At 37.5% G+C, this 25,608-nt stretch overlaps 1 protein-coding gene and 1 pseudogene across 1 annotated transcript in view; both read right to left on the reverse strand.

Moving 5' to 3' along the window:
- Positions 1-13,368: 13,368 nt before the first annotated feature.
- On the reverse strand, positions 13,369-14,756 carry LOC145772498 (uncharacterized; annotated as a pseudogene).
- A 1,644-nt stretch (positions 14,757-16,400) lies between these two features.
- LOC145764867 (beta-1,4-galactosyltransferase 1-like) overlaps positions 16,401-25,608 on the reverse strand; it is a 39,278-nt gene continuing 30,070 nt past the window's right edge. Inside the window, exons 6-7 of the mRNA XM_082576942.1 lie at positions 20,476-20,596; positions 16,401-18,300 (exon numbers count right to left, since the gene is read on the reverse strand). Of these exons, the coding sequence (XP_082433068.1) occupies positions 18,241-18,300; positions 20,476-20,596 (181 nt within the window). The 3' untranslated portion in view covers positions 16,401-18,240. The remainder of the gene's footprint in view (positions 18,301-20,475; positions 20,597-25,608) is intronic.

Below are 25,608 nucleotides of genomic sequence, written 5' to 3' on the forward strand. Positions count from 1 at the left end.
CTACTGCTTAGTTTTGAAGATTTGAGATGCAGGATGAGCATCAAAGTTCACTATTTGAAAAGCCATGCGGATGAGTTTCCAGAAAACCTTGAGAAAGTTAGTGAAGAACAGGGTGAACGTTTCCACTAGGATATTAAAATTATGCAGGAACGTTATCAAGGTCGGTGGGATTGTCATGATGGCCGACTATTGTTGTAGTTTTAAAAGAGAAATTCCAGATGCTGCTCATAAAAGAAAGTCCCTCAAAAGAGCCTTTTTAAGCTTATAAGTGAAGAGTTCATATTTATGAAAGCTCTTTTTTTGACTGTTTCTGAACTCGCCCTGCCCAAGTCCCTTTGAGTCAATCTTTATTTTGGCACTTTGCTATTTCTGTGTGTGTCTTCAGAATTTCTGCACTCCATTGGAATGTCTATGTGCATATTGTGTGAACTGTAGGCTATAATTCAGAAAATACCTTGTCACTGTCCTATCGACATGTTCGTCAGCATAATGTAGCGTTTGATGTTATTATGGTTGCTCTTTTGCATGCCTATTTTTTAATCCAAGGCATGAAATTTTAATAAAGACAACGCAAATTTGTGTGAATATAATATAGAATGCTTGTTTGTTCATTAAAGCTAGATTATTGCAGGTAAAACAGTGTTTATTGCATCAGAATTCCTTGTTTTGACAACAGAGGGGGGGCAAAAATTGATTTTTTTCAAAAATTAGGGATATTTCATATCTTAAAAACGTGATGTGATAGAGAAAATCTGAGTTCATTTTCGGATTCAGCGCCCCAAAATTAGCTAAAATAGGTTGTCAAAACCCAAACCTGAAATTTTGTGTAGACCAGTGTAATAATAATGTTATGGTTTTATTTATTGTCGCTCTACAACAGCTAGGGTCTTTTAGCGACAGGGCTCATTTTTAATTTATATCAGGTTTACGATGTTATCACATTATTACCCGACTTATTCTCACTGCGCTATGCAGGATAGAACACAATCGGTACCGTGTTTAAAGTCTTCGGTTTGACCCGACCTGGAATCGATCTCAGATCTACCAGCACCAGAGCCGAAGGCGAAACCACTCGGCCACTGAGCTGGTTCGAGTTGGAGAATACCGCATCGCTGTCAGCGAAGCGGATTTAACAGCGGCCAATCAAGAGGTCATGGAAAACGCGTAAGGCAAAGTTATGTAACCACAGCAAGGCAAAAATGAACAGTAAGAACAACTTATAGCACGTTGCACAACACGAAATCTGAACGTACCACGATACTATCACACTATGTGCACTACTACTTAGGTTGCACAGACACCATATCTCTCAGGAGGCTTTACTACCCGGCCAGAACGGGTCATATACGGTGCTGGCATATTATTTTGGCGTGGCGCATTGGGCTCGTCGTTAGATTGATCAAATACATGTGCATCAGGAACCAAAGGATTAAATTTGAATGTCGGCTCCACATTAATTAAATATCTCCGGTTTCTCCGGTAGGTGCTGCCATAAGAATCACGCACATTATAGGATCGCGGTGAATTGTGACGACCGGTTACGACGGCTGGCTCCCATTTTTTTCCAACTCTGTGGCGAACATTTTGGCCATTAACAAGAGGTCTCATGGGTCTACTTGAGCGATCATAATACCTTTTGTTGCGAGTATGACGTTTTACAAATTGTTTCTTCACAAAAGCGGGGTCAACTGAGATGGGCTGTAATTGGTCTTCTGTCATTGGTATTAGTTCTCGCAATCTTCTCCCCATCAACAACTGAGAAGGTGATCCTTCAGGTTCAATGGGTGTGTTCCTGTATTCTAAAATACTGAGATAAGGGTCACGGTTGGTGCTTAAGGCTTTGTCTAATAAACGTTTAGCAGTTTGAACAAACTTTTCTACAAGCCCATTTGACTGTGGGTATAATGGGCTGGAAGTTTTATGATTAATTTTCCAACTATCACAGAAATTTGCAAACTCTTTTGAGTGAAATGGAGGGCCATTATCTGATCGGAGGGTTTTTGGAATACCATGTGTTATAATATATTGTTTTACGTTATTTCTACGTACTTTGTTTCTGTACTGGCCCTTGTTCTACTGATTACTTCGTTGGCGTGTTTTGTCCTTCTGGCTGTTCTCTATTTTGTGTTGCTTGTTGTTGTGAGCTACCTGCCTTCATTTTTAGTATGTTTTAAGTTGGGGTGGCCGCATTTTAAGTTGGTTAAAACTTTATCAATAAAGTCATCTTTAGTTTCATGACAATTTAACCAACTTAAAAATTTTCAACTAAAAATCGCAAAGGATGGAGAGGTTGTTAAAACCTCAGCGATTAGACATTGAGCCTGGCAATGTACAAGCGGCCAGAGAATTTAGACACTGACGACCGTCTAGAGAAGTTGAAACAAATGCCATGGAAAAGGAGGCTACGAGTATTATTGAAGCCGTAAGAAAATGGTCCCATTTTCTGATTCGAAGGCATTTTACATTAATCACAGACCAAAAATCAGTAGCTTTCATGTTTGACAGCAAGAAGCGGACCAAAGTCAAAAACAATAAAGTGCTATGTTGGCGCCTCGAACTGGCATCCTTTTCTTATACTATTCGTTACCGTCCCGGCAAAGACAATACAGCACCCGACGCTTTATCGAGAGCGTTTTGCGCAACGGTACCTGCTCAAAACATTAAAAGTTTGATGGATATTCATAAAGAATTGTGTTGCCCGGGTTTAACTCGTTTGTTGCATTATGTGCGTTCGAAAAATTTGCCTTACTCGACAACTGATGTTAAAAGAATATGTGAATCATGCAATGTATGCGCTGAAGTTAAGCCACGTTTCTTTAAACCCGTCCAGAGTAATTTAATCAAAGCGACTCAGCCCATGGAGAGGCTAAACTTAGATTTTAAGGGCCCCTTACCATCATGTTCTCGTAACATATATATATTGTGTGTCATTGATGAGTATTCACGATTTCCGTTTTGTTTTCCCTGTGTTGATACGTCGTCTGGCACAGTAATCAAGTGCCTTTCTCAACTGTTTGCAATGTTCGGTACCTGTAGTTTTATTCATACTAATCGAGCCCAAAGTTTCATGTCTAGGGATGTTAAACAATTCTTGTTGGAAAGGGGTGTAGCTGTGAGCCACTCAACACCCTATCACCCGCAAGGCAATTCGCAAGTTGAACGTTACAACGGAGTAATATGGAAGGCGATACAATGTAACCTCAAGTCATTCGGCCTGCCTGTAAGCAAATGGGAAAATGTCCTTCCGAACGCCTTACACGCATTGAGATCGCTACTGTGTACATCAACAAACTCTACCCCGCATGAGCGATTCTTCAACTTCTCTAGACGGTCGTCACACGGGAAGTCCCTTCCTGATTGGTTAAGCACTCCTGGCCCAATCTTACTGAGAAAGTTTAACAGGTCTAGCAAACACGACGATCAAGTCACGAAAGTGTTCTTAACCGAAGCCAACCCATTATACGCTCGGATCAAATACAGCGACGGCCAAGAGTCTAACGTGTCTCTAAGAGACTTAGCCCCACATCCTGCTAATAATACCTCTTACGGGGATATTGTGGATTCTCCTCAATCATCGGACACAGAGGAAAAGTCATTCACACCGAGTGATAGGTTGCCTTGCAGTGGCGCTTCACCGGGAAATAATTTCGATCAAGTCGAAGAAGTTGTTCGCGACCAAGCGATCGACTACGATCCAGCAATCAATCAGCAATCAACAACGACTGGTGACCTAACCCGATCAAGCCTTTCCAATGAAAATCCAAGAAGATCGTCTAGGTCCACCAAAGGGGTTCCTCCCGTTAGATATGGGGATCCCATTACCTTTTAGAGTGGGTAAATGTTATAATATATTGTTTTACGTTATTTCTACGTACTTTGTTTCTGTACTGGCCCTTGTTCTACTGATTACTTCGTTGGCGTGTTTTGTCCTTCTGGCTGTTCTCTATTTTGTGTTGCTTGTTGTTGTGAGCTACCTGCCTTCATTTTTAGTATGTTTTAAGTTGGGGTGGCCGCATTTTAAGTTGGTTAAAACTTTATCAATAAAGTCATCTTTAGTTTCATGACACCATGTCTGCAACAGAAGGATTTCATGTGATGAATTACGTTTTGACTAGTGGTCCTATTTAACAAAGCGGTTTCAAAAAATCTACTGTAATAGTCGACGACAATTAAATAGTTCGCATTGTTCCAGTGAAACAAATCTGCTCCAACAATTTCCCATGGGTTACTGGGTGGTTCGTGAGGAATTAAAGGCTCTTTGGGATTGTTGTACTGCAATTGTTTACAAATGTCACAAACAGAGATCAAATCATTAATATCAGAGGACATACCAGGCCAATAAAACAGATCTCGGGCTTTTTGGGTACATTTCACAATTCCTAAATGACAAGCATGCAACATTTCAAGCATTTCTTTACGAAGTGCAAATGGCACAACGATACGTTCACCTCTCAAAATTAAACCATTATGCAAAGATAACTCGGATCTGAGTTTCCAATAAGGACAAGCATGGATATCAAGGCTCTTTTTATGTTTGGGCCAATTGTTCAATAGATACTTTGTTAAGATTTGTGATGTTCTGTCATCTTTTGTTGCACTTCTAATGTTTTCTAAACAGTCAGTCTGAACAGGAAACGATTCTGCTATCATTAAAACTTGGCTGTCTGTATCAAATTGTGGCTCACCAACATCTTCAGGGTGCTTTCTAGACAACGTGTCTGCAACTGATATAGACTTTCCAGGTCGAAATTCGACGTTGAGGTCATACGGCTGAATTTTGATCATCATGCGTTGTAGTCTTGGTGGCGCACTTGAAAGTGGTTTCTTGAAAATGGACTGTAGAGGCTTGTGATCAGAATGAATGGTAAAATGTCGGCCATAAACATACTGGTGGAATTTAACACAACCATAAACGATGGCTAACATTTCTTTTTCGATTTGAGAGTAGTTTTTTTCAGTAGGTGTGAGCGCGCGGGATGCATAAGCGATTGGTCCTTTGTGTTGCAATAGCACTGCACCAAGTCCATTTTTAGAGGCATCAACTTGAATACACACAGGTTTTTTCGGTTCAAAGTATTGTAAGACTGTACATGGTTGCCTTGTGATGTAGTCTTTCACGTGTTGATACTGCTCGTCGTTTTCTGAATTCCACGTCCACGTGTCTTGCTTCAGGAGATTTCGCAATGGCGCTGTAATCTCTGATAACTGTGGTGCAAATTTTCTCAAAAAATTAATTAATCCCAAAAAAGTTTGGAGTTCTTTCTTTGAATTCGGTGGCTTCATGTTTGTAATAGCATTAATTTTGTTTGGGTCTGGTTTAATACCATTTCCGCCAATAATATGTCCATAGTAAGATACTTCGGACAAACCAAATTTGCATTTATCCAGGTTTAGCTTTATACCTACTTTTCTGCATCGATCAAGTGTTGTTTTCAAGTTCTCGACTGCTTCTTTTTCGGTATCAGCCCACAGCAAAATGTCGTCAATAATAACGCCTTGCTTCGGAATTCCTTGCAGGGATTCTTCCATACGCTTCTGAAACACATCTTGTGAAACCTTTAACCCTATCTTAATACGACACGGGGTTTAATGAGGACGCCCCACTCTAGTAGTGAAATATTTCACAGAAGGAAATATGCTAGAAATTTGAAATTTCTTGACTTTTAGTTTTTGTTCTTTGCGATTTTTTTTAAACCCACACTGGTAATTTTTCTACCTTCCTGCCCTTCACAATAAACATTTCGTCTCAGGTGGCTAGACATTTTCGTGCAATGGTAGATATATATAATTTAATGTAAGTGCAATATAAATGTTACTGCAATTACTTTGAAATGTAAAAACGCTCAAAAATGCCTTATATTTATGAGAAAAAGTAATTTTTTGTTTAGTTTAGCATCACTTTATGTTATTATTCAAAAATTTCAATTTTGAAGCTATTTTTGGGAAAGTAGAATAAAAACTGACTTTCTGATGTTTTTTCATCTACAACCATTTATTTCAATAAATTTGTTGGGTAAAAATTTATTTTTATATGCACAATACACATGGCTATTACCTTGTAAAATATTTTGGCTCTTTGATTTTCATAGCTCCCGTTATTAGCGATTAATTAGCACGGGGCCAAGATAGCCCGTGTCGAACTTTCCGCGTACGAAAACAGCTCGTATCAAGATAGGGTTAAACCAAGCGGTAATCGTAAAAATCGGTAATTTCCAAAGCTTGTTGAAAATGTTGTAAGTTTAGAACTTTCTTCATCTAAAGGTATTTGCCAGTAGCCTGATCTGGCATCCAAAATTGAAAATTATTTAGCCCCAGAAATGTTACAAGCAACGTCTTCAAACGTAGGTAACTGGTGGTGCTGACGCTTTACAACTTTGTTTAACGGTCTCGGGTCCAAGCATAAACGCAACTTGCCATTCTTTTTACATGTAATAGCAATAGAATTTACCCAATCAGAGTGTTCGTTCACAGGTTCAACAATTTGTTGAGAAACTAATGAATCTAATTCAGCTTTAACTTTGTCTTGTAGGGCAATTGGTATTCGTCGAGGTGGAATTCTAACGGGAGTGGCATTTTCCTCAATTACGATTTTATAAGGTTCAGGAAAACAACCAATGCCATCAAATACATCGTTATATTCTCTAAGCAAATCTTGATATCTATCAGCGACTTTCGGCATGCGATGTTCAACTTGTAAAACAATTTTCATCAGACCCATTGAAGTACTTGATTTTAAACAAAAAAGTGGCGGTGAATGACTATCTACAACGTAAAATGTGTGGTTTTGAACGATGTCTCTATACTTGCAGTTTAAGGATATTTTTCCAAGTGGGTGAATGATGGTTCCTCCATAAGCAGTTAGCGTAGCGTTGGTAGGAGATAGTTCACTTAAGTGAGAAAACTTTTCATACACGTTTTTTGGAATTACGTTAACTTGAGCTCCAGAGTACAATTTAAACTTCACATTGAAATTGTAGTCAGCCATTAAGATATTTACAAACATTTCATCAGGGTTGGAGTCATTTTTGTCTATGCAGCCAATAAAATATGATGACTCACCATTGTTGTCTTCGATTGTTAGCTGATGAATTGGTCGATTTCTACAAACGAAAGAAAAGTGGTTCGGCCGTCCACAGTTGTGGCATTTCTTTCCTTCTGCTGGACATTTCCTCCCATGCTTATACCCGCATTTGGAACAGTTCGGTCCACTTCTTTGTTGTCTTCGATCTTCTAACTTGAAGTGACGACGCTGGCTGGAGAACTTCGCGTAATTGACGTGTGAGAATTCAGGGAACACGTGAGTGATTTGTTGTTGGGAAATCTCCTCGCCTTGCACAATTTCGATGCAACGTTCCAGCGTTGGATTCAGTTCTTGTAACAATCTTTTGCGTACATCGTCAGACCGTACGCCTCTCACCACATTATCACGTATCAGGCTATTACGTAGATTGCCAAGCTCACAACGACCTGCCATCAAATGGAGATCGGTAACAAACGAATCGAATGGTTCATCCAGTCCTTGACTTCGAGTGAATAACTTGTGACGTTCAACGGTAATGTTCTTTCTAGGCTCGCAGAACTGCTCGAATTTGTCCAGAATTGATTTAGGATTTTTCTTTTCGTCTTCTGTCAGTGTCCATGTGTTATATATGTCACGACCCTCCTGTCCAATGTACAGTAGCAAGTAGCTGCATTTTTCGACATTTGAATTCGCAGACAGAGGCCCACTAAACGTCAACTCAATCATCTGCCTCCATTTTTTAAAATTATCAGCGACGTTTCCTCGTTGAAAGTTCATTTCATTCTTCGTTGCTTGCGTCGAATCCATCTGACACCATGTAATGTTTTGCGCTAGCCTTTACGTCTGACTATTTCGGACGAACTCCCAAAGACGAACAGATAACTTTATTTGAAGCTCAAACATAAATTGGCAATGTACACGGCTACACGCCCACATAGCTGCGGCACTAACGATTGACTTTGACAACTAGTTGAGCTCGAGTTGGAGAATAATAATAATAATGTTATGTTTTTATTTATTGTCGCTCTACAACAGCTAAGGTCTTTTAGCGACAGGGCTCATTTTTAATTTATATCAGGTTTACGATGTTATCACATTATTACCCGACTCATTCTCACTGCGATATGCAGGATAGAACACAATCGGTACCGTTTTTAAAGTCTTCGGTTTGACCCGACCTGGAATCGATCTCAGATCTACCAGCACCAGAGCCGAAGGCGAAACCACTCGGCCACTGAGCTGGTTCGAGTTGGAGAATAATAATAATGTTATGGTTTTATTTATTGTCGCTCTACAACAGCTAAGGTCTTTTAGCGACAGGGCTCATTTTTAATTTGTATCAGGTTTACGATGTTATCACATTATTACCCGACTCATTCTCACTGCGCTATGCAGGATAGAACACAATCGGTACCGTTTTTAAAGTCTTCGGTTTGACCCGACCTGGAATCGATCTCAGATCTACCAGCACCAGAGCCGAAGGCGAAACCACTCGGCCACTGAGCTGGTTCGAGTTGGAGAATACCGCATCGCTGTCAGGGAAGCGTATTTAACAGCAGCCAATCAAGAGGTCATGGAAAACGCGTAAGGCAAAATGTGAAACACAAGATACAAACTTAAAGGGCAAGTTCTCAAATAAATTAAAAGTTTAAAGGCACGTTTCCAATATTACACCCCGAAAGAATTAAAAAAAAAAAAAAAAAAGTTCAAAAACGAGCCACCCTAGTAGCCAGTACCTTTCTCTCGGCTGCCTTTTCTTCAGCAACCACGCCCACCCAATTTATTGCAACCTGGTTAGAGGTGAACGAGGTTTATCAACAACCAGACCAGGTAAGGAATCAGGTTTTGCATTATATAGGAAAGCTATCGCCTTGTTTAATGCGCAATTTCAGCGCCTAAATGGAGTCTTCACCAACCAATTTTGATTATTTAGAGTTTTAGACCATGAGTTTATTTCACTAACTTAAAAAATCATGTACTGAAAATAATATTATGCATAATTATTAAACGATGCAGTCATCGTTTAATGCATGGGCCGGCAACCAACTGCCCGCCGAGGAAAATTATCCGGCCAGCAGCTTCTTCACGAGTGTATGGCCTGCCCACTGCCCAGTGGTATGTTATTTTACAACCGAATAAGAGAACAAGTATTGTTTGTCTTATCTTTATCCTGCATTGCGGGAAAGCGGACTTGAGCGCTATGCATCGGTGTACGCCTTCCGACGTACACCTGACCCACGCTGCAGCCAACGGCAATGTCTGTTTCCGGTTGTCTACTCTACTTATGACTTAAATTTGGTACTACCCATTACTCGAAATCGATCACTGGGTAGAGGCAATTATCGTAAAGTTTCTTGTCCAGAGAAACAACAGCAAGTGCGGGTGGCTGGAGTCGAACATGCAGGCTCTCGACTGCGAGCCCAACGCGCTAACCACTCGGCCACTGCTGCCTACGAAATACTTATATTTGATCAGTTTGTTAGGCCTACGGTTTGATTTGAAGCTTTTCTGTTTTAGTAAACAAGGAATTCAACATAAAGCGCCACAATGACACAAAACGTACTAATTTTCGAAAGGTAGTGAGTCTAAACAAGGAAAGACAAACCTCATGCCGTTCTTCAAACGTCTGACTCGTTAGCTCAATGTTACGTGCCCAGCTCAAGATCACGCGGCGCAAGTTTGACTCTTGGGGTATGCACTTGAGCAACGCACGTTAAGAACTGCTCTCCATTCAGCGGCACCTAGTGAGTGGAATGATTCCCCAGCAACAAGACTTCAACAATCGGAAAACTTCACTCTACAAATATCGGTAACCGGCCTTGCGTCAAGAGCCTCTACAAGTATGCGAAATTACCAGAAATAACCTATGAAGGCTTTGCCAGTCCGAGGATAAAGATTCAAACCAACCAAACCCATCTACTCAAAAATTGCTTAAACCAGTAAGGTTCTATGTTCTGAAAGAAAACCGATGAAACAGAAAATGATAGTTTTGCCAGGTACAAGGTAGCACTATTAATTCAAAGGACAAGAGACCGTTTATTGATGGCAAATTCGAGATAAGGTGTATGATAAATGTTACTAAAACCATATTTCCATAAACATCTAAATAGCACTAAAGAATCAAGAACCGTAACCTGCTGGTGATGCGAAAAGATGTCTGAGAGCGTATAATTTAGCCAAAAAGATTCTTGAAGATCTATAGGTATTCTGAATGGCGGCAGATGAAAGTACGGACACGACAGATGCAGCTCAGCTGGCAACACTTGTGTGTCAAGTAAGCATTGTACTGTTGTTAAAAACTTGTTCTGCTGCTTCCTATCAAGGATACCACCATAGCAGACGATATTTTGAATGCATTATGTCAACGCCTCGAAGTGATACATCTGAATCTGTCAAAACTAGTGTTAGTAAGCTATGGCTCGCCAAGATCTTGCAAAGTTCGATATTGCTCCGCAGTTAGAAAAAGGTAGACGACTCCTCGTTTAATACATTAACTTAAAAATTTAATCAGTTGTGATTTTGCACAGTTATTGTTTTACTTTGCAGAAAAGCAAACTCGTAATCTGTTAGTGGCAAAATTTGTGAAAAAAGTGGAAATGATCGAATAGCTTGCATGCCAATCTATTCGTTCCCAAAAATACCACAATCAATCTGAATATAGTTTACTAGATTAGGGCATCAAGATTTTATACAGGCGATTTAATTCTTACCTGAGTTCCGAAGAGAATTTCTGTCACAACAGCAAAGCAAAGAACCATAAAGATTGTGTTTTTGTGTTTGTAAATTACGTTTTGTAAATTTTGTAGAAATCTTTTTAATAACAAACTTTCTTTTGTTTGAGTTTGTTCCATTCTGCTTAGTGGCAAATTATTCCTACGTTTCTACTTCACAGTTTTTTATGTTAAGTCTACACTTCCTTCCACCACAACAAAAAAGATTTTGTTACAAACTTTCATACAATGCCAAATGTCTATTGTCTATTTGCAATAATTAAAATCACAGTTCTTATAGTTCTGTCAAGATCACACTGTTTGTAGGTCACGGCGTGCTTTTAACCGTCTAGATGGCTTAATGGTTTGAGTGTTCACTGATGAATCGGTAGACCTGTATTTTATTCTGGGTCATACCAAAATGCTTGTTAAAGTGATTCTGAACATTTTGCCTTCCTGGCATCATAGCAGAGTGGTGAGAGTGCAGATAGACATGGTTCGACACCGCTCAAGAACATGCGGCCTTATCTTTGTCAGAAGGCATGCCAAGGTGGACACGAAGACTGGTTTAATTTCTTACCTTTTGTTTACTTTATCTCAATCGTCATCTACCGGGCGTAAGCTTGGACACGACGTCTTAACCAAAAGATGGACTGTGTTAGACCGACTCTCTATTCGACAATCAGGCAATGTCTGCATTGCATTGGAGAACAATTGAGAGCAACGTAATCTGTTGATGATACAACACAATACGCAAACACTTTACTATTATAAATTATATAATATTATAATTAATATAGCCTAATAGGTATTATAATTTTGTAGTCAATGTATTTTTGCACTGACCATAATCAGAACCCTAAGTAGGTATATAGTGAATGATAGATGATCAAATTAGAATTATTGTCGTTATAAAGCAAAACTAGATACAAGAAAACAGAATGTAACTGTGTCTTGATAGGAAACACGAAGACATTCTTGATGGCAGGGATAAAGAAATTATTTCCTGGCCACCTTCCAATTAACTTCTCGATAAACATGCTTTACACGAAATGCAGCAACAATATACACATGACATCAATATCATACGTTTAAATTGCGTTGAGGCTTTGCTTGATCTTTCGCAGAGCTTACCCTTATATTTAGGTTATGTATTTAGAGAAATGTATTAGGTTATTTTAATAACTAAGAATACATTTGTTTTTCTGAATCTTATTTTAACCTCTTGCAATTTTTATTATTTTCACTGTTGCTCCTTTGTGTTCTTTGTCATGTTATGATTAATGACTTACAACGCCCACAGAGTAGCTTTAGAGTAGGCTATATTGTATAAACAAGTTTTCGAAACTAGAAGCTTGGCTGTCCTGACTGTAGTAGCGATATTTCGCTGGGAATGCAATCGTTATTGGCTTAACGTTCTAAATATCAACAGCAGCCTCTACAGCTTCTGTAGCTATATCTATATAAACCATTTGTAGGACGCCGTTCCTTATATCCCACCTCATGTGTCTAAACGCTTGCCATGTCTTGTCGTTAATAACACGACATAGGTTATTGTATAGGACGTTGTTTCCGCTTTAGGGGCAAATTCTTGTTTGCTAAAGGCTCATGCCATACTATGTTAACAATGCATTGGTGGCGATTAAAGTCGTGGCAAAATATCCAATTTAATACAGATCTAAAAAAACGTCATTTCTAGAAAATTGATTTTCAAATTCACGTTATTAAATCTTGTGTTTTGGAAAATAATTTGATATCCCATTAAATATTAGAAAGTTACAGTTGTTGTTAATAGTTAAACCCAAACTGTATCTAAATAAAAAAAAGAAGTTTATTATCTATAGTAGTAAAAGATATAAAATAACTATTTACGTAAGTTTAGTAGAAGTGTTTACTCTGAGTGCCAGTAACCCGTTCCATGATCCGATGAGGTCCAGAAATCCATGAGGGCTTGGAACTCGTGAGTCCAAACAACAAGTGGTTCATCAGTAGTGCCAAGCCTGTGCCCTTTCCAGTGTTGTTCCCTAGCTCTCTCTACTCGGCTATAAAACTAAATCAGTAGAATTGCTAATGGAATTTAAAAATTTGTCAAAGTAATTTGTTTCAAAAACTGAACGCATTGCATATACTGTATAGACTTCTTCTTCTTCAATTGCCTTGCTTAAACCAAACATTAACGGCCTCAGATAAATAACACTACACCATGTAACACAAAATTTGTCCATGGGTTAAAACTATTATTTTCTGATTTAGTACGGCCTAAATCAATAAAAATGAGCATTCAAAAAGTTCAAACTTTGGTTCTGACTTAATGAGAACCCTTTAATTAGAATTTTTTCGTCTAATTTTGCTTTGTTAATGCCCTTGCTCCCTCTATATCTTTTTGAATGATTAGAATGGAGTTAAATCTAATTTTAGTTGTTGTTGTCTGCTTTCTCATAATAAAATAATAACGGAAAATGTTGTTGTCAGAATCTATTTCTAAAAAATTACATAAAGAAGAACACATGTAGGCTAGGCAATGCGATTTTACTACATAAACACGAGACAAGCCTTTTAAGGCCTGGTGCTATAGGCCTTTATACAAAATTGTTACAGAGCAAACCTACGCTGTCACTTAAAGCGCTTAAAACTTAATCAAAAAGAAACATTTTTTCGAGATTGGCGACGATATGTCAGTTCAATTTCACGTAAAAGGTTCCATATATAGTCCCCCATCATATTTTCATTGTACAGTCCTTGATAGCGTTCCTCGAAAGACCTGACATCTAAATGAAATATTTCACCTTGTTCATCTGAGTAGTCCCCATGTTATCCTTAAATTCATCAAGATGAGCATGTAGTACGTGTAGTTTCAGCGACATCCTGCATCCTATCTTGCAATACGCATCCACAAGTTCATCGACAAGTTCCTTGTATTTCTCTGCCTTGTGATTGCCCAGGAACTACAGAAACAAAAGAAGTCCAAGCTCTCCGTTCAACCTCAGCATCTCTGGAAAATGATGGAATTTTATCAGTCGCTTCACTTTAGGTCCCACAAATACTCCAGCTTTGATTTTTGCTTCTGATAATTTTAGAAACAGCTCTTGAATGTGCTTGAATGCGTCACTCTCTGTGCCGAGCTGTTTAACAACCTGCTTGATTAGACCTAGTTTTATGTGCAGAGGTGGCATCAGTATTTTCGTTGCATCTACCAGTGGTTGTTGCTTCATATTATAAGTTCCAAGCTCATAGCTGGTTCTTAGAGGCCAATTCCTCTTCTTGTAGTGAAGAGCTGTATTTCTGCTGTCCCAGAGACAAAGATAGTGTTGAAATTTGATATAGCCTCCCTGAAGGCCCAACAAGAAAGCCACCATCTTGAAATCACCAATGACCTCCCAATTGTAGTGGTCATACTTTAATACACTCATCAAGATTTTGATGTTCTGATAGGCTTACTCTTCTTTCATATAAACTGAGTGAGCCAGAGAAATGGAGGGACACTTGTTTGTGTTGTGCAGCAAAACAGCTTTGACGCTTCTAGATGAGCTGTCGATGAAGAGCTCCCACTCAGAACGATTGCAAGAAATGCCTATAGCCTGAAATAGTCCTTCTATATCATGGCAGTAGCATAAATCATCTTTGAACGTGTTGAACACTGAGAAGTCGCGCAGTCGCTTTTTCTGTAAAGTAATTCGAACACTGTCATCCAGTAAGTCCCATTGCTTTAGTCTGGAAATGAGTAGCTCAGCATTCGATTTTGTCAATGACAGTTCCCTGACAAGATCGTTCATGTCTTCTTGGTTGAGGTAGTAGGGGCACCTTTCACCGGCAATTCGGCGTTGAAGGTAAGCAACATATGATTCATCCGTTTCTGAATCTGTAGAGCTTGCATGTGCAATGAATTGTTCATCTTTCAACCTGGGTAATTGTGGGATAGGCACGCTAATTGGGTTATGGGGTACAGGTGCAATAGGTCGCGGAATGTCAGGGTACTGGGATGGGAAGAGCATTTTTTCTATTCGTCGTTGGTTTGGGTTCCCCATACAGAAGTAACACTTGTGAGATGGTTTGTGGGCTCATGCCAGACACGGGAGAAAGTAAAACGCATTTCCCTTTTCTCCACACCAACCGTTTTGGAGTACAGCGGTAGTTTTTACATATAATAAGTGGTGCCCAACGTTTATCTTGATCATCGACTGGCATTGTGAACTATGCATGATAGATATGTTTGCACGGCTGTAACTCTCTAAACCAGTGTTTCTCAACTTTTTCCGAGACTCTTGGAGAACAACATACACCATAATTATAATCAACAACATATATTTTTAGCCTAATTTTGGTGCCACGTTACTCCATAAAGTATTGTATGTTTCCCCGGCGGTAATTTTTCCGTAAGTTGGAAACCACTGCTCTGGACAGTGCTTTTTTAGCAAAGAGCTCACGACACGTCAAAAGGAAACTGTTGAGTACTTGCAACCACGGCAAGCCATACAACACTACTAACAATTGCGATATAGCCGACAATCAATGTACTTTACATGGTTATTGCCATGAGAAATAGGAAAAATTTCAAACTAGTCTTAGGAAGACAAACCCAAAGTTATAGTGGTATAATAATGATTTTTCATGTTTTTTCGGCAAAAGCAACCAAAGTATAGCAATTGTTTCTCAAGGACAAGAAAAAAAATTTTTTTGTTACATAGTGTAATTAGACCAAATATTTCTATTTATATGTTGCATGGATGATTGTTTCTGTCTTGTCGTTAAATTGTTTCAGGTGAGTTTGTCTTTGTCGGCCAGGTGCCCGCTTTCCAAGAATTTTACCAGTTATTGAGAGATGCTCCAGTTTTTGCTTTAATATTACAAGGTTTAACAGAGATCTGGTTTGGTTCACTTGGTGTAAAATTTCTTTATTTGTTTTCTTTGCCAGCCATGAAACACGCTGCATTCTACGGAAGCACCACATTTCAAGAACATTAATTTTTTCATTTTTTTTTATAGACTAGAATTTTTTGAAATGGGTTGCTTAAATTGGGTTTTCGCCTATGCATAACGATAGGTATGGTTCGACTAGGTTAGTGGCTTTGTAGATAGCACCCAGACAGACACGTTGTCTGGCTCAGATCTAGTAAGGATCTCGTTAGATTCTTACCGGATCTGGTAAAGATCTGGACCAGTTAAAGTGGCTGTCTGGACTCTGGGTAGGCTATAGTAGTCTTTGATTTTAAACTCTAGTAGCTATACCGATTTTGCATGGTTTGTGTGCTAGATGTTATTGTTCCAGACAATTTCGAATTTAAAGTTCATTTTATCAAGTTTATTTCAAGAAAGAAAAAACCAATGAAGTATAAATGGTAGAAATGTGAACTGAAATGGTGATTGGTAACTTTGTCATTTTGTCATTTTCACTTATGAAAAAACGTGTGGTTATAAGAAATGAGTTACTCCACAATTATAACGAAACAATGGTGATCTGTGAAGTTGCAAAAAGAAAAGCATTCTTTGCATTGTTGCAGTTGTTGTCTTGTTATAACCTGAGGTAGATCGATGCAACTGCAATAATTGTTATTTTTTTTAGTTTGTAAGTGAAACGAACTTTTCGCGAGTCCGTAAGTAGCCTATATTGGCAAAGATCCACGTGGTCTACAAATTTTAAAAACTTTAGCACTCAACCACCGGTGTAATTATTTTATTTAATGCAATTTTTATTACATACTGGTGCAAATTAAATATTATTTGAAATAAGTTGATATCACAAACAGGGGCGCCGGAAGCGGGGGTAGGGGGGCGGATGCCCTCCTGCCCTCAATTATTCTGTGGATGGGGTGCCCAGGGCAATGATGCCATTTTGAGGTCATGTAAGCTACTGCACTTTTTGCAATACGATATAACAATTTCAGCTATTCGCTTTTAGCCTAGTTATAATCTTTCATTTCTGCCTCAAACTAATATTCACGACACAAAATTCTCTCTCACAGTATAGGATAGCCTAGCATGATGCCCTTCCGTGCCATTGTTCTTGGTATACCGGACACTTGTATCATTACTCGATGATGAGCTGATTGATGAGTATAATCTCTACTGTATGTCTTATCTTAAAACTTAAAAGATTGGCCTTTCAGCAACGAAAGTGCCTTTTTTTCATAATCTTGCCCCCCCCTGTCAAAAACCGTTCCGGCGCCCCTGATCACAACAGAAGGTGCAACACAACAATTAGAAAGAAAGAAATGTTATAAACCGATTGTGACAACGTGTGGCACGCGTGCCAAATGAGGCACGAGGCGTACCTGCAAATGAAACTCGAGCCCTTGCGAAAATTAATATAAAGAAATCTAAGATTTATTACACATTTAATTGTTGTTCAATTATTAGTATTGACAACGCAGAGAAGCAATTACCACAAATAAAATGTTCTTCTGAACTATGTCACAGAATCATATTCTAAGCGTGTGCACTAGTCAGCATGTGGCTTTGACGTTGCTGAAAATTTGCTGAAATTGCTCTTTCGACAGACAAAAGAATAGTAATTGCGAAGAGTTGGAGTAATATTGTTTCATCGTAATACTAGAGAATGATGATAATTACACTTTAGTGGAGGTTTGCATTTACACCGTTCTGTAGTTTGGTGTGCAGAGGCAGTATGCAAGAGAAAACGACATGAACCGGTAGGGATATTTCATAATAGGAATAAACGTTGGCCCGGGAATACATTATAAGACAAAAACTTGGCACATCAGTGTGTGTGAGTTGGACACACCTCTGTTACTCTGTATATTAAACTGCCTTTGTCAGCTGCTTCGATTGGGACGTGTCATCCTATTTTCAAGACCCATCAGATTTATCAACAATGCAGCCTTCATTTGCATCCTCAGGTTGAGCGAGATAACTTTTCCATTCACGTATTTTCTATATTAGATCAGACCACGCAACGTTGTGGCAGTTCGTTGTTCATCTTCATAAAAGTCATCTACGGTAGCAACGTATCTGTTATCGTATTGTCTTACATTCTAAAAAAGGAGGAAAATGAAAGATAACAGATATTGGTGATGTGAGTTTAGTTCCGGCTCATTAAAAACTTACTACTGTTACAACTCGACTCTCGGGGTTGAGCAACGGGCTTGAGCAACGCATTTCAGGACTGCTCTCCATTCAGCGGCACCTAATGGATGGAATAATTTCCCGGCAACAAAACTTCAACAATCGGAAAACTTCACTCTGCCAATCTCGGTAACCGGCCCTGTGTCAAGAGCCTCTACAAATATGCGAAACTACCAGGAATAACCAATCAAGACTTTGTCAGTCCGAGGATAAAGATTCTAAATCAACCAAACAAAAAATGTCTTTGAAAACACTGTGGACACAGGTGTATTAAATTCATAAGCAAGTACTGCCAGATGTTTCATTTTATTTTTTAGTAATCTGCCATATTCTGATGGCGTTCCGTTGCAGTGATTCCCATCTTGAGGTAATCTTTAGAGTAGAGGAAGTTGACCATTTCCCCTGGTATCAATTTCCTTGAGGTCTCACTTAAGAAGTTATATCCACAGTTAGATTTGTGTAAAGTGGATGTTTCTCGTAGTATAGTCTCTGCAAATACATGCAAATTGTATCACTAAAAAAAAAAACTAGTTGTTGGTTGTTACCAACGATGCGTGGTAAAAATATTATATAACAATGATATAGGAAATAATTTGTTAAGATTGTTCTTCTATCCCAATAGCAGAGAAAACAATGATATTTGGTGTAGGGGAGAGTGGGGCACAATTGGACATGGGGTACAATTGGACATCGCATTTTATAGAAAAAATTGGAAACTCTGGAAGTCCTTGCCTTGGCAAAAAAATAGATTCACATCAGTCGTTGACCTATGAAAATTCTAAGAGTTTGTGTTGGTCGTGTATTGAGTTTGGCGGTGGGAAGTCTTTTAGCAACTGTATAGTATTTTTTGTGGATTTTGTTTTAATCGTAATTTTTTTATATAAAGCAAATATTTTTAGTTCATTTTTTTTCTGTTCAAGTCATTTACTACAGTAAAGTATCTTTTCATTACCTTTGAATTTACCTGGCTTTTAGAACAGGTTGTCCTTGCCCAACTTTAAGTTGATGTTGGTGTGTGGGGCACAAATGGACACAAATTTTGGGGTACAATTGGACAGCAACACACATGATAGATAATACTGTAAGAATAGTTCTTTTAATATTGTATGGTCTCATGTAATACAATGTCATTTAAACGTTGTAATAACATTAAAAATCCATTTTTTTGGGAAATACGATACAATTTTAGGGGGGTAAAATTGCTTTTCCAAGACCCCCCCCGTGGCAGCGCCCCTGATTTTACTGCAATAAACAAGTAAAACCTATTTATTCGAGTCATTGTCATTTTCTTGATGGCTTTTGTGTTGGTTTAAACTGTTGTTTCTAAACCATTGATAAAATTTGCAAATGTCCAATTGTGCCCCATTACCGGGGTACAATTGGACATAAACAATATTTTTTTCAATTGAGTATACTATCTAATATGCATTGCCTAAGTGTTGTTTCACCGTCTCATTTTGTTAACAGTGTGATACTTTGTTGTTGTGCAAAAGTTGGATTTTGTTAGACTTTAAATATAGACGGGATTTTTATTTTCCTATTTTTTGTCCAACTGTGCCCCACTCTCCCCTAACCACCTTGCTGTCCTAACAGAAAGTTTATTATTTTTATGTCCACACATAATCCCCAGCCATCATCACTGTACTTCAGTGTTTCCAGCACATCCTTAATGCTTTCATACGTCTTTTTGAGTGTCACAGATTATCCTACTGGAATCGATGCATAATTATTTCCATTGTGAAGTAACACGCACTTCAGGCTTCGTTTTGAGCTGTCAATAAACAGTCTCCACTCATGTGGTTGATGTTTAGCTATTCATAATTGCAACAGAAGACCTTCAATATCATGGCAATAACCAAACATCATTTAGAAGAAAAATAGTTCATAAACAGCTTTTCTCGATTCCGATAAAATGTGACAATACATCCAGGCTGGAGAAGGTTTTTTCCTAGAGCCGTAAAGCTAGCAGTTCTGAGGCATGTTTGGAAAGATTTAAGTCACGGATTAAATCGTTCAGTTCCGACTGATTGAACAATAAGGGCTGCTCCGAAAAGGAGCTCGAGGTTTTAAATCTAAATCTGAAAATTTTTCATCAGTTTGTGGAGAATCAGAGGATAACCCGAGCTCTTCATCACTATTTTCGGGCAGATCAGTAAAGGTGGGCACAGGTACTTCCTTACTGTTTGCAATAGGACGCAAAGTAGGGGCAAGATTTGGATACTGCAGCTTGTGCTTGTTCCTGTTGTTGTAACCTTTCACACTGACAAGATAAAAGTAGCAATCATCGATATGATTTTTTTGTTCTCGCCAGATCATTGGCATACCGAACTTCAAATGTCTGCCCTTGCCCTGAGACCAATATCTCAAACTCTTCTTTCAAGTTTATGAGGTGTCCAACTTTTATCTTGGTCTTCTAACTTTACCTTAAAGTAAGCGAAATAAGCCCTTTTCACAGAATCGGTAATTTCACATCGTTGGGAAGAGACAGTGAAGCACTCACAAATGTACCAATGGAGTTTCGTAAGAGTCAGTTCTGTGAGTATCTATGACTACCGTTATGGCAAAATAATTAATGATAAACTTGAATGCAACAAGACTATTTATTTATTTTTTGTAGAAATTAAAGAAGTTTATTTTATGTTAAATACAATTATGCAAGATTACCTTGTAGTTTAGGCTATTAAGTCCATCTCTTTTCATTTTTAGACCCACAAATTTTAGAAGACGAAATCGTTGCTCATTTGCTTCATTTCCTACATCTAGGTTGTGGGAAAACATCAGGTATCTAAAATTAAAACTAAAATAAAAAGCTAACTCGGTTCACAAATAATCTATATAAGGTCTTAAACTAAATGTAAACAGGCTACAATTAATATCACAAAAAGTGCTCAATGTGAAGCAAAAAAGCCAAGCAGGGGGAATTGCATCCAATACAATTATTTTTCACTAAGAAGATGTCTTCTGACAGGTGTCAAACCTACAACAATGCTTGATCTGAACGACTCGGTTACATGTCTTGTAATACAAACGAATTTATTTTCACACGAGTCCGTTCAATCATAAACAATCAAAAATCGATTTCGATCACCTAGTAGCTAGATCATTTTTAGTTAAGTTTATTCAAATAGAATCAAATAGTTTCTATTTAAATAAGCTTAACTGAAAATGATATAGCTACTAGCTGATCGAAATTGATTTTGTAGTTGTTTATGATTGAACTTACTTCTGTGAAAATAAATTCGTTTGCATTAGCCTACAAGACATGTAACCGAGTCGTTCATATCAAGCATTGTTATGGGTTTTACACTTGTCAGAAGATATTTCATTTTCTTGAATATTTATAAGCATAAATTTGTTAGTATTATTCTTAGCATACTGTTTCACTCTTATTGGGATCATCACGAGGTTCCAACAAAACATGCAAATATTGGAAATTGAAAATGCTATTATTTTTTTACTGATGATTGTATTACTATGATTACAATATTGCATTATTATTTACGATGATTGTATTACTATGATTTATAATTTTTGCATGTTTCTCATAACCTTACGATGATCACAAAAAGGATGAAACAGTCTGTGAAGCTTTTTAGTAAATAATAAATGTAAGGTCTTGAACTATATGACTGTATTTAACTCTAAAACTCTCAAAGGGGTCAATTGACCATTTTTGCTTTGTTTTTTCTAAAATAAGCAAAACATATAACAAATAAGCAAAACATATAACAAATATAGCAGGTTGATATTTTTTGAACTCTTTTTATTTTTGTTATAACACACTCCAAGTGAGTAGCAAAAAAATTCGATAAAAAAATTGAACATTTTTTCCAGTTTTACGTCTCCACGGCTACTTTCTTGCATAAAAGCTCCCGAAAACATAGTTCTATTCCAAATTGATGCACTCTTTGCACATTGATGTTGAGCATATACCACAAACATAGCGAGAGCAATTCCCACTCTTTGCGCGAATTTTTGTTATTTCGATCTAATAATGAGCTTCCGGTAGCACTTCCCGCAAGCAATTGCAATCATCTATTGTTCAATAATTATTTTCATGTATACGCCTCATAGCCAAAACCATGGCTTTTAAACCTCCTTTTGATAACTGCCAATAACTTCAATTACTGCCTTTCAACTCTTCTTTAACCCTTAGAAGGTTGGGCTCTCTGGAGTCTTGCTCCGTTTGGGGGGGGGGGGCTGTCGATTCTTCTTATGCTTTAGGAGTGATATCTCTGCTATTTTTTAAAGCACGGTTTCAAAACTTAGGATTCACTTTGAAAAATTATTCACGCTGAGCATATCCGAAAATTAAAACTATGTGAGTTTTAGAACTGCTCATACGTTGAAATGTTGAGGTGACTTATGACGTTTGGATTATTTGGTATTTTTTGGTAGAGTAATGAAAAACATGCATTGCAATGTTGTGATTAAATTTTTTTTGCATAATCTCAATTTGAATCATTTGATTAACGAATCATTTGATTAACGAGGCCAAATTAATTACTTTCATCCAGCTGGTGGGAAAATTTTGAACAATAGAATATGAAATATTTCAGAGGATGTGCTGAGAAATGCCTTATATCTCTCAATTTATAACCTTTATTCGCTCAAAATTTCAGCTCAATAGAGGTGAATAAAAGTTAGGAAAAGTCAAGAAGTCTCATAGTCGCAGCCTCAGTGGTTTTAGAGATACAAATGTTGATATAAAAAAGTTGAATTGACAGCCCCCCCCCAACCTTCAAAGGGTTAACCCTATCTTGATACGAGCTGTTTTCGTACGCGGAAAGTTCGACACGGGCTATCTTGGCCCCGTGCTAATTAATCGCTAATAACGGGAGCTATGAAAATCAAAGAGCCAAAATATTTTACAAGGTAATAGCCATGTGTATTGTGCATATAAAAATAAATTTTTACCCAACAAATTTATTGAAATAAATGGTTGTAGATGAAAAAACATCAGAAAGTCAGTTTTTATTCTACTTTCCCAAAAATAGCTTCAAAATTGAAATTTTTGAATAATAACATAAAGTGATGCTAAACTAAACAAAAAATTACTTTTTCTCATAAATATAAGGCATTTTTGAGCGTTTTTACATTTCAAAGTAATTGCAGTAACATTTATATTGCACTTACATTAAATTATATATATCTACCATTGCACGAAAATGTCTAGCCACCTGAGACGAAATGTTTATTGTGAAGGGCAGGAAGGTAGAAAAATTACCAGTGTAGGTTTAAAAAAATCGCAAAGAACAAAAACTAAAAGTCAAGAAATTTCAAATTTCTAGCATATTTCCTTCTGTGAAATATTTCACTACTAGAGTGGGGCGTCCTCATTAAACCCCGTGTCGTATTAAGATAGGGTTAAGATATCACGCAATAGTTCTGACTAAAATGTAAATTAAATATCGTTTGATGACATAATTGAATTCCTTGTTGTCAACTGATTTCAGATAAAAATAAATTAAGATTATTTCGACAGCAAAGTTTCCAGGAAATTGTTTTCAAGCAATATTAAGTGCAAGGGTTAATTGACCCAATTGGTAGTTCTGGTGTTTCTCGGGTTAACCCTTTAATGCCCAGTGTAGCCAATTGGCACACCTTAATTGAGGGGCCTCTGTAACTTTTTTAAAAGCAAATATGTTTCCTTGTTATGGTTTAATCCAACATTCTAACTCTTGTGAAGACAATAATAGCAAAGAAATTTTTTGGAAACACTAATTACCCACAATTTCCTTCCGAAGAAAACATGGTGATGAGGTGACCATTGAAAAGTTGAAATAGTCAGAAAATAAGGCAGCTTCAGAGCACTGCAGATGTGTTTATTTGAAGAAATGATTTCACTTTTGTGTGTTTTCACGAAGTTTTATCAACAAATAACTAGCCTATATACTTTAATTTTGAAGTTAATGTTTTTAATTTTAGTTATGTTAGCCAAAATTTTGATGTAGCCAAATGGCTACATTGGGCATAGAGAGAGTCCAAATTCCATGGAATAGAATAAATTTCTGAATTTTTTTTACTTTTTATGCAGATACGTACTTTACTGTAGTCCCGCCTGAATTATCTGCAATTGATGAAAATAATGTAGATTTGGTATTGAATGGGATATTGGGATAGTTGTGCCCGCTGGTGACATTTCAGAGTAGGAGGATGAGTCCGATGAAGATGCGGAATGCCTACTTCTTCATCAAGGTTATCTTCGGCGCCTTCTACTACAAGACAGCCACAAGTTGAAGTGGTTGAGGAAAGTATGAAAGAGGTTCAGCCAACAAAACGCTCAACCAGTAAAACCACAAAACGCCAGTATACGTGGAAGAAGGAGGTATTTCAACCCAGTTTGGATGTTCAGTGGGGGATCAAGGGTATACTCTATCTGGATTTGAAACCCCTTTGGAGTATTTTTTAGAGTTTTTTGATGACGAGCTGTTTGGAAACATTGTCCGTGAATCAAAACTTTACGCTCATCAAAAAGACGGATGTGTCTGGGTTATATCTATTGCTGAAATGAAAAAGCTTATAGGAGTGCTCCTCCTACACATCAGTATTGTAAAGATGCCTTTGAGAAGGATGTACTGGGAAAGACGAACGAGATACTCTCTAATAGCTGACTGCATGCCACGCAACAGATTTGAAACGCTGTTACATGCACTTCAATGATAACACAAATATGAAGAAAAGAGAAGAGGAAGGCTATGACAATCAAAATGAATCCCTTGATAGAGCATCTGTAATCGAAATGTCAGCAAATTCCTCCGGAGGAATATAATATAAATAGAAAATAGCCTGCCAAAGAATCTTAAAGCCATTTTAGTTTTCTGGTTACTCTTTGTAAAATGCATATAACATTTCTTCTTCGGTTTTTGACCTTCAGCGATCGAATTTACAGGATAATTTGTATCTAAGAATTTTCATATTTGCGCACTCTGTATGCCCAATGTAGCCATTTGGCAACATTTTTTAATTTTTTATTTAAAACACAAAAAATAAAATTTTTGATAAAAATGGATTTATTGGGTCACAAATGTCACTAAAAAACAAAAAAAAAATTTTTTTCGTTTGTAGAAAGTAGTCCGGGCATTAAAGGGTTAACAACACTATAAATATAAAAACTAGTTTTTTGCGCAATTACACCTTCTTGTTGCACCTCAAAATAACGTTTTAGCAGAATTTTTGCTGCTCAATTTTGGGACTACATTATGGGTTATACAAAACAATCTACCAGATACATAAAAAAAACATCAAAATTAGTTTTTGAAATAATAGAGTAAGGTAGTTGATATTTCTTGTTCAATGTAATGTTGAGATCAAACTTTTGTGAATTCATTAATCATCGACATGAACCATTACAATCAATACTAGATATTTTCGTATGGTTAGGATGAAGCTTATGTATTACTATACATGAGTTTATGTAGCCTAATACATAATACATAATCATCCATAATACATACTGTCCATGTAATCAACGACACGGTATATGGGTAGGTCTACTGAAAATTGCAAAAAAACAAGTTTGCTGTATTTGAAAAATGTACAATTCAAAAAAAACAAATGCATTTTTGGACACAGAGGCTTCAAAATACACCCAAAATATACCAAGCCCCCAATACCTCTAACCCAAAAAGACTCGCACATGCAGTGCTTTTTGGATGTTTTCTATTGGCCTGTGTTATCAATGCATTGTCAGCCATAAGCCATAAAAATCAACTGCTGCTTTCTTCCTTTTACTTCATATGTTATAAGAATGCTATCTATATTTTGAACTGACAACACTTTGTTTGGGCTGACAAA

Source organism: Aplidium turbinatum, chromosome 1 (genome assembly GCF_918807975.1).
Source record: "Aplidium turbinatum chromosome 1, kaAplTurb1.1, whole genome shotgun sequence".
In the NCBI taxonomy this organism is placed as follows: domain Eukaryota; kingdom Metazoa; phylum Chordata; class Ascidiacea; order Aplousobranchia; family Polyclinidae; genus Aplidium; species Aplidium turbinatum.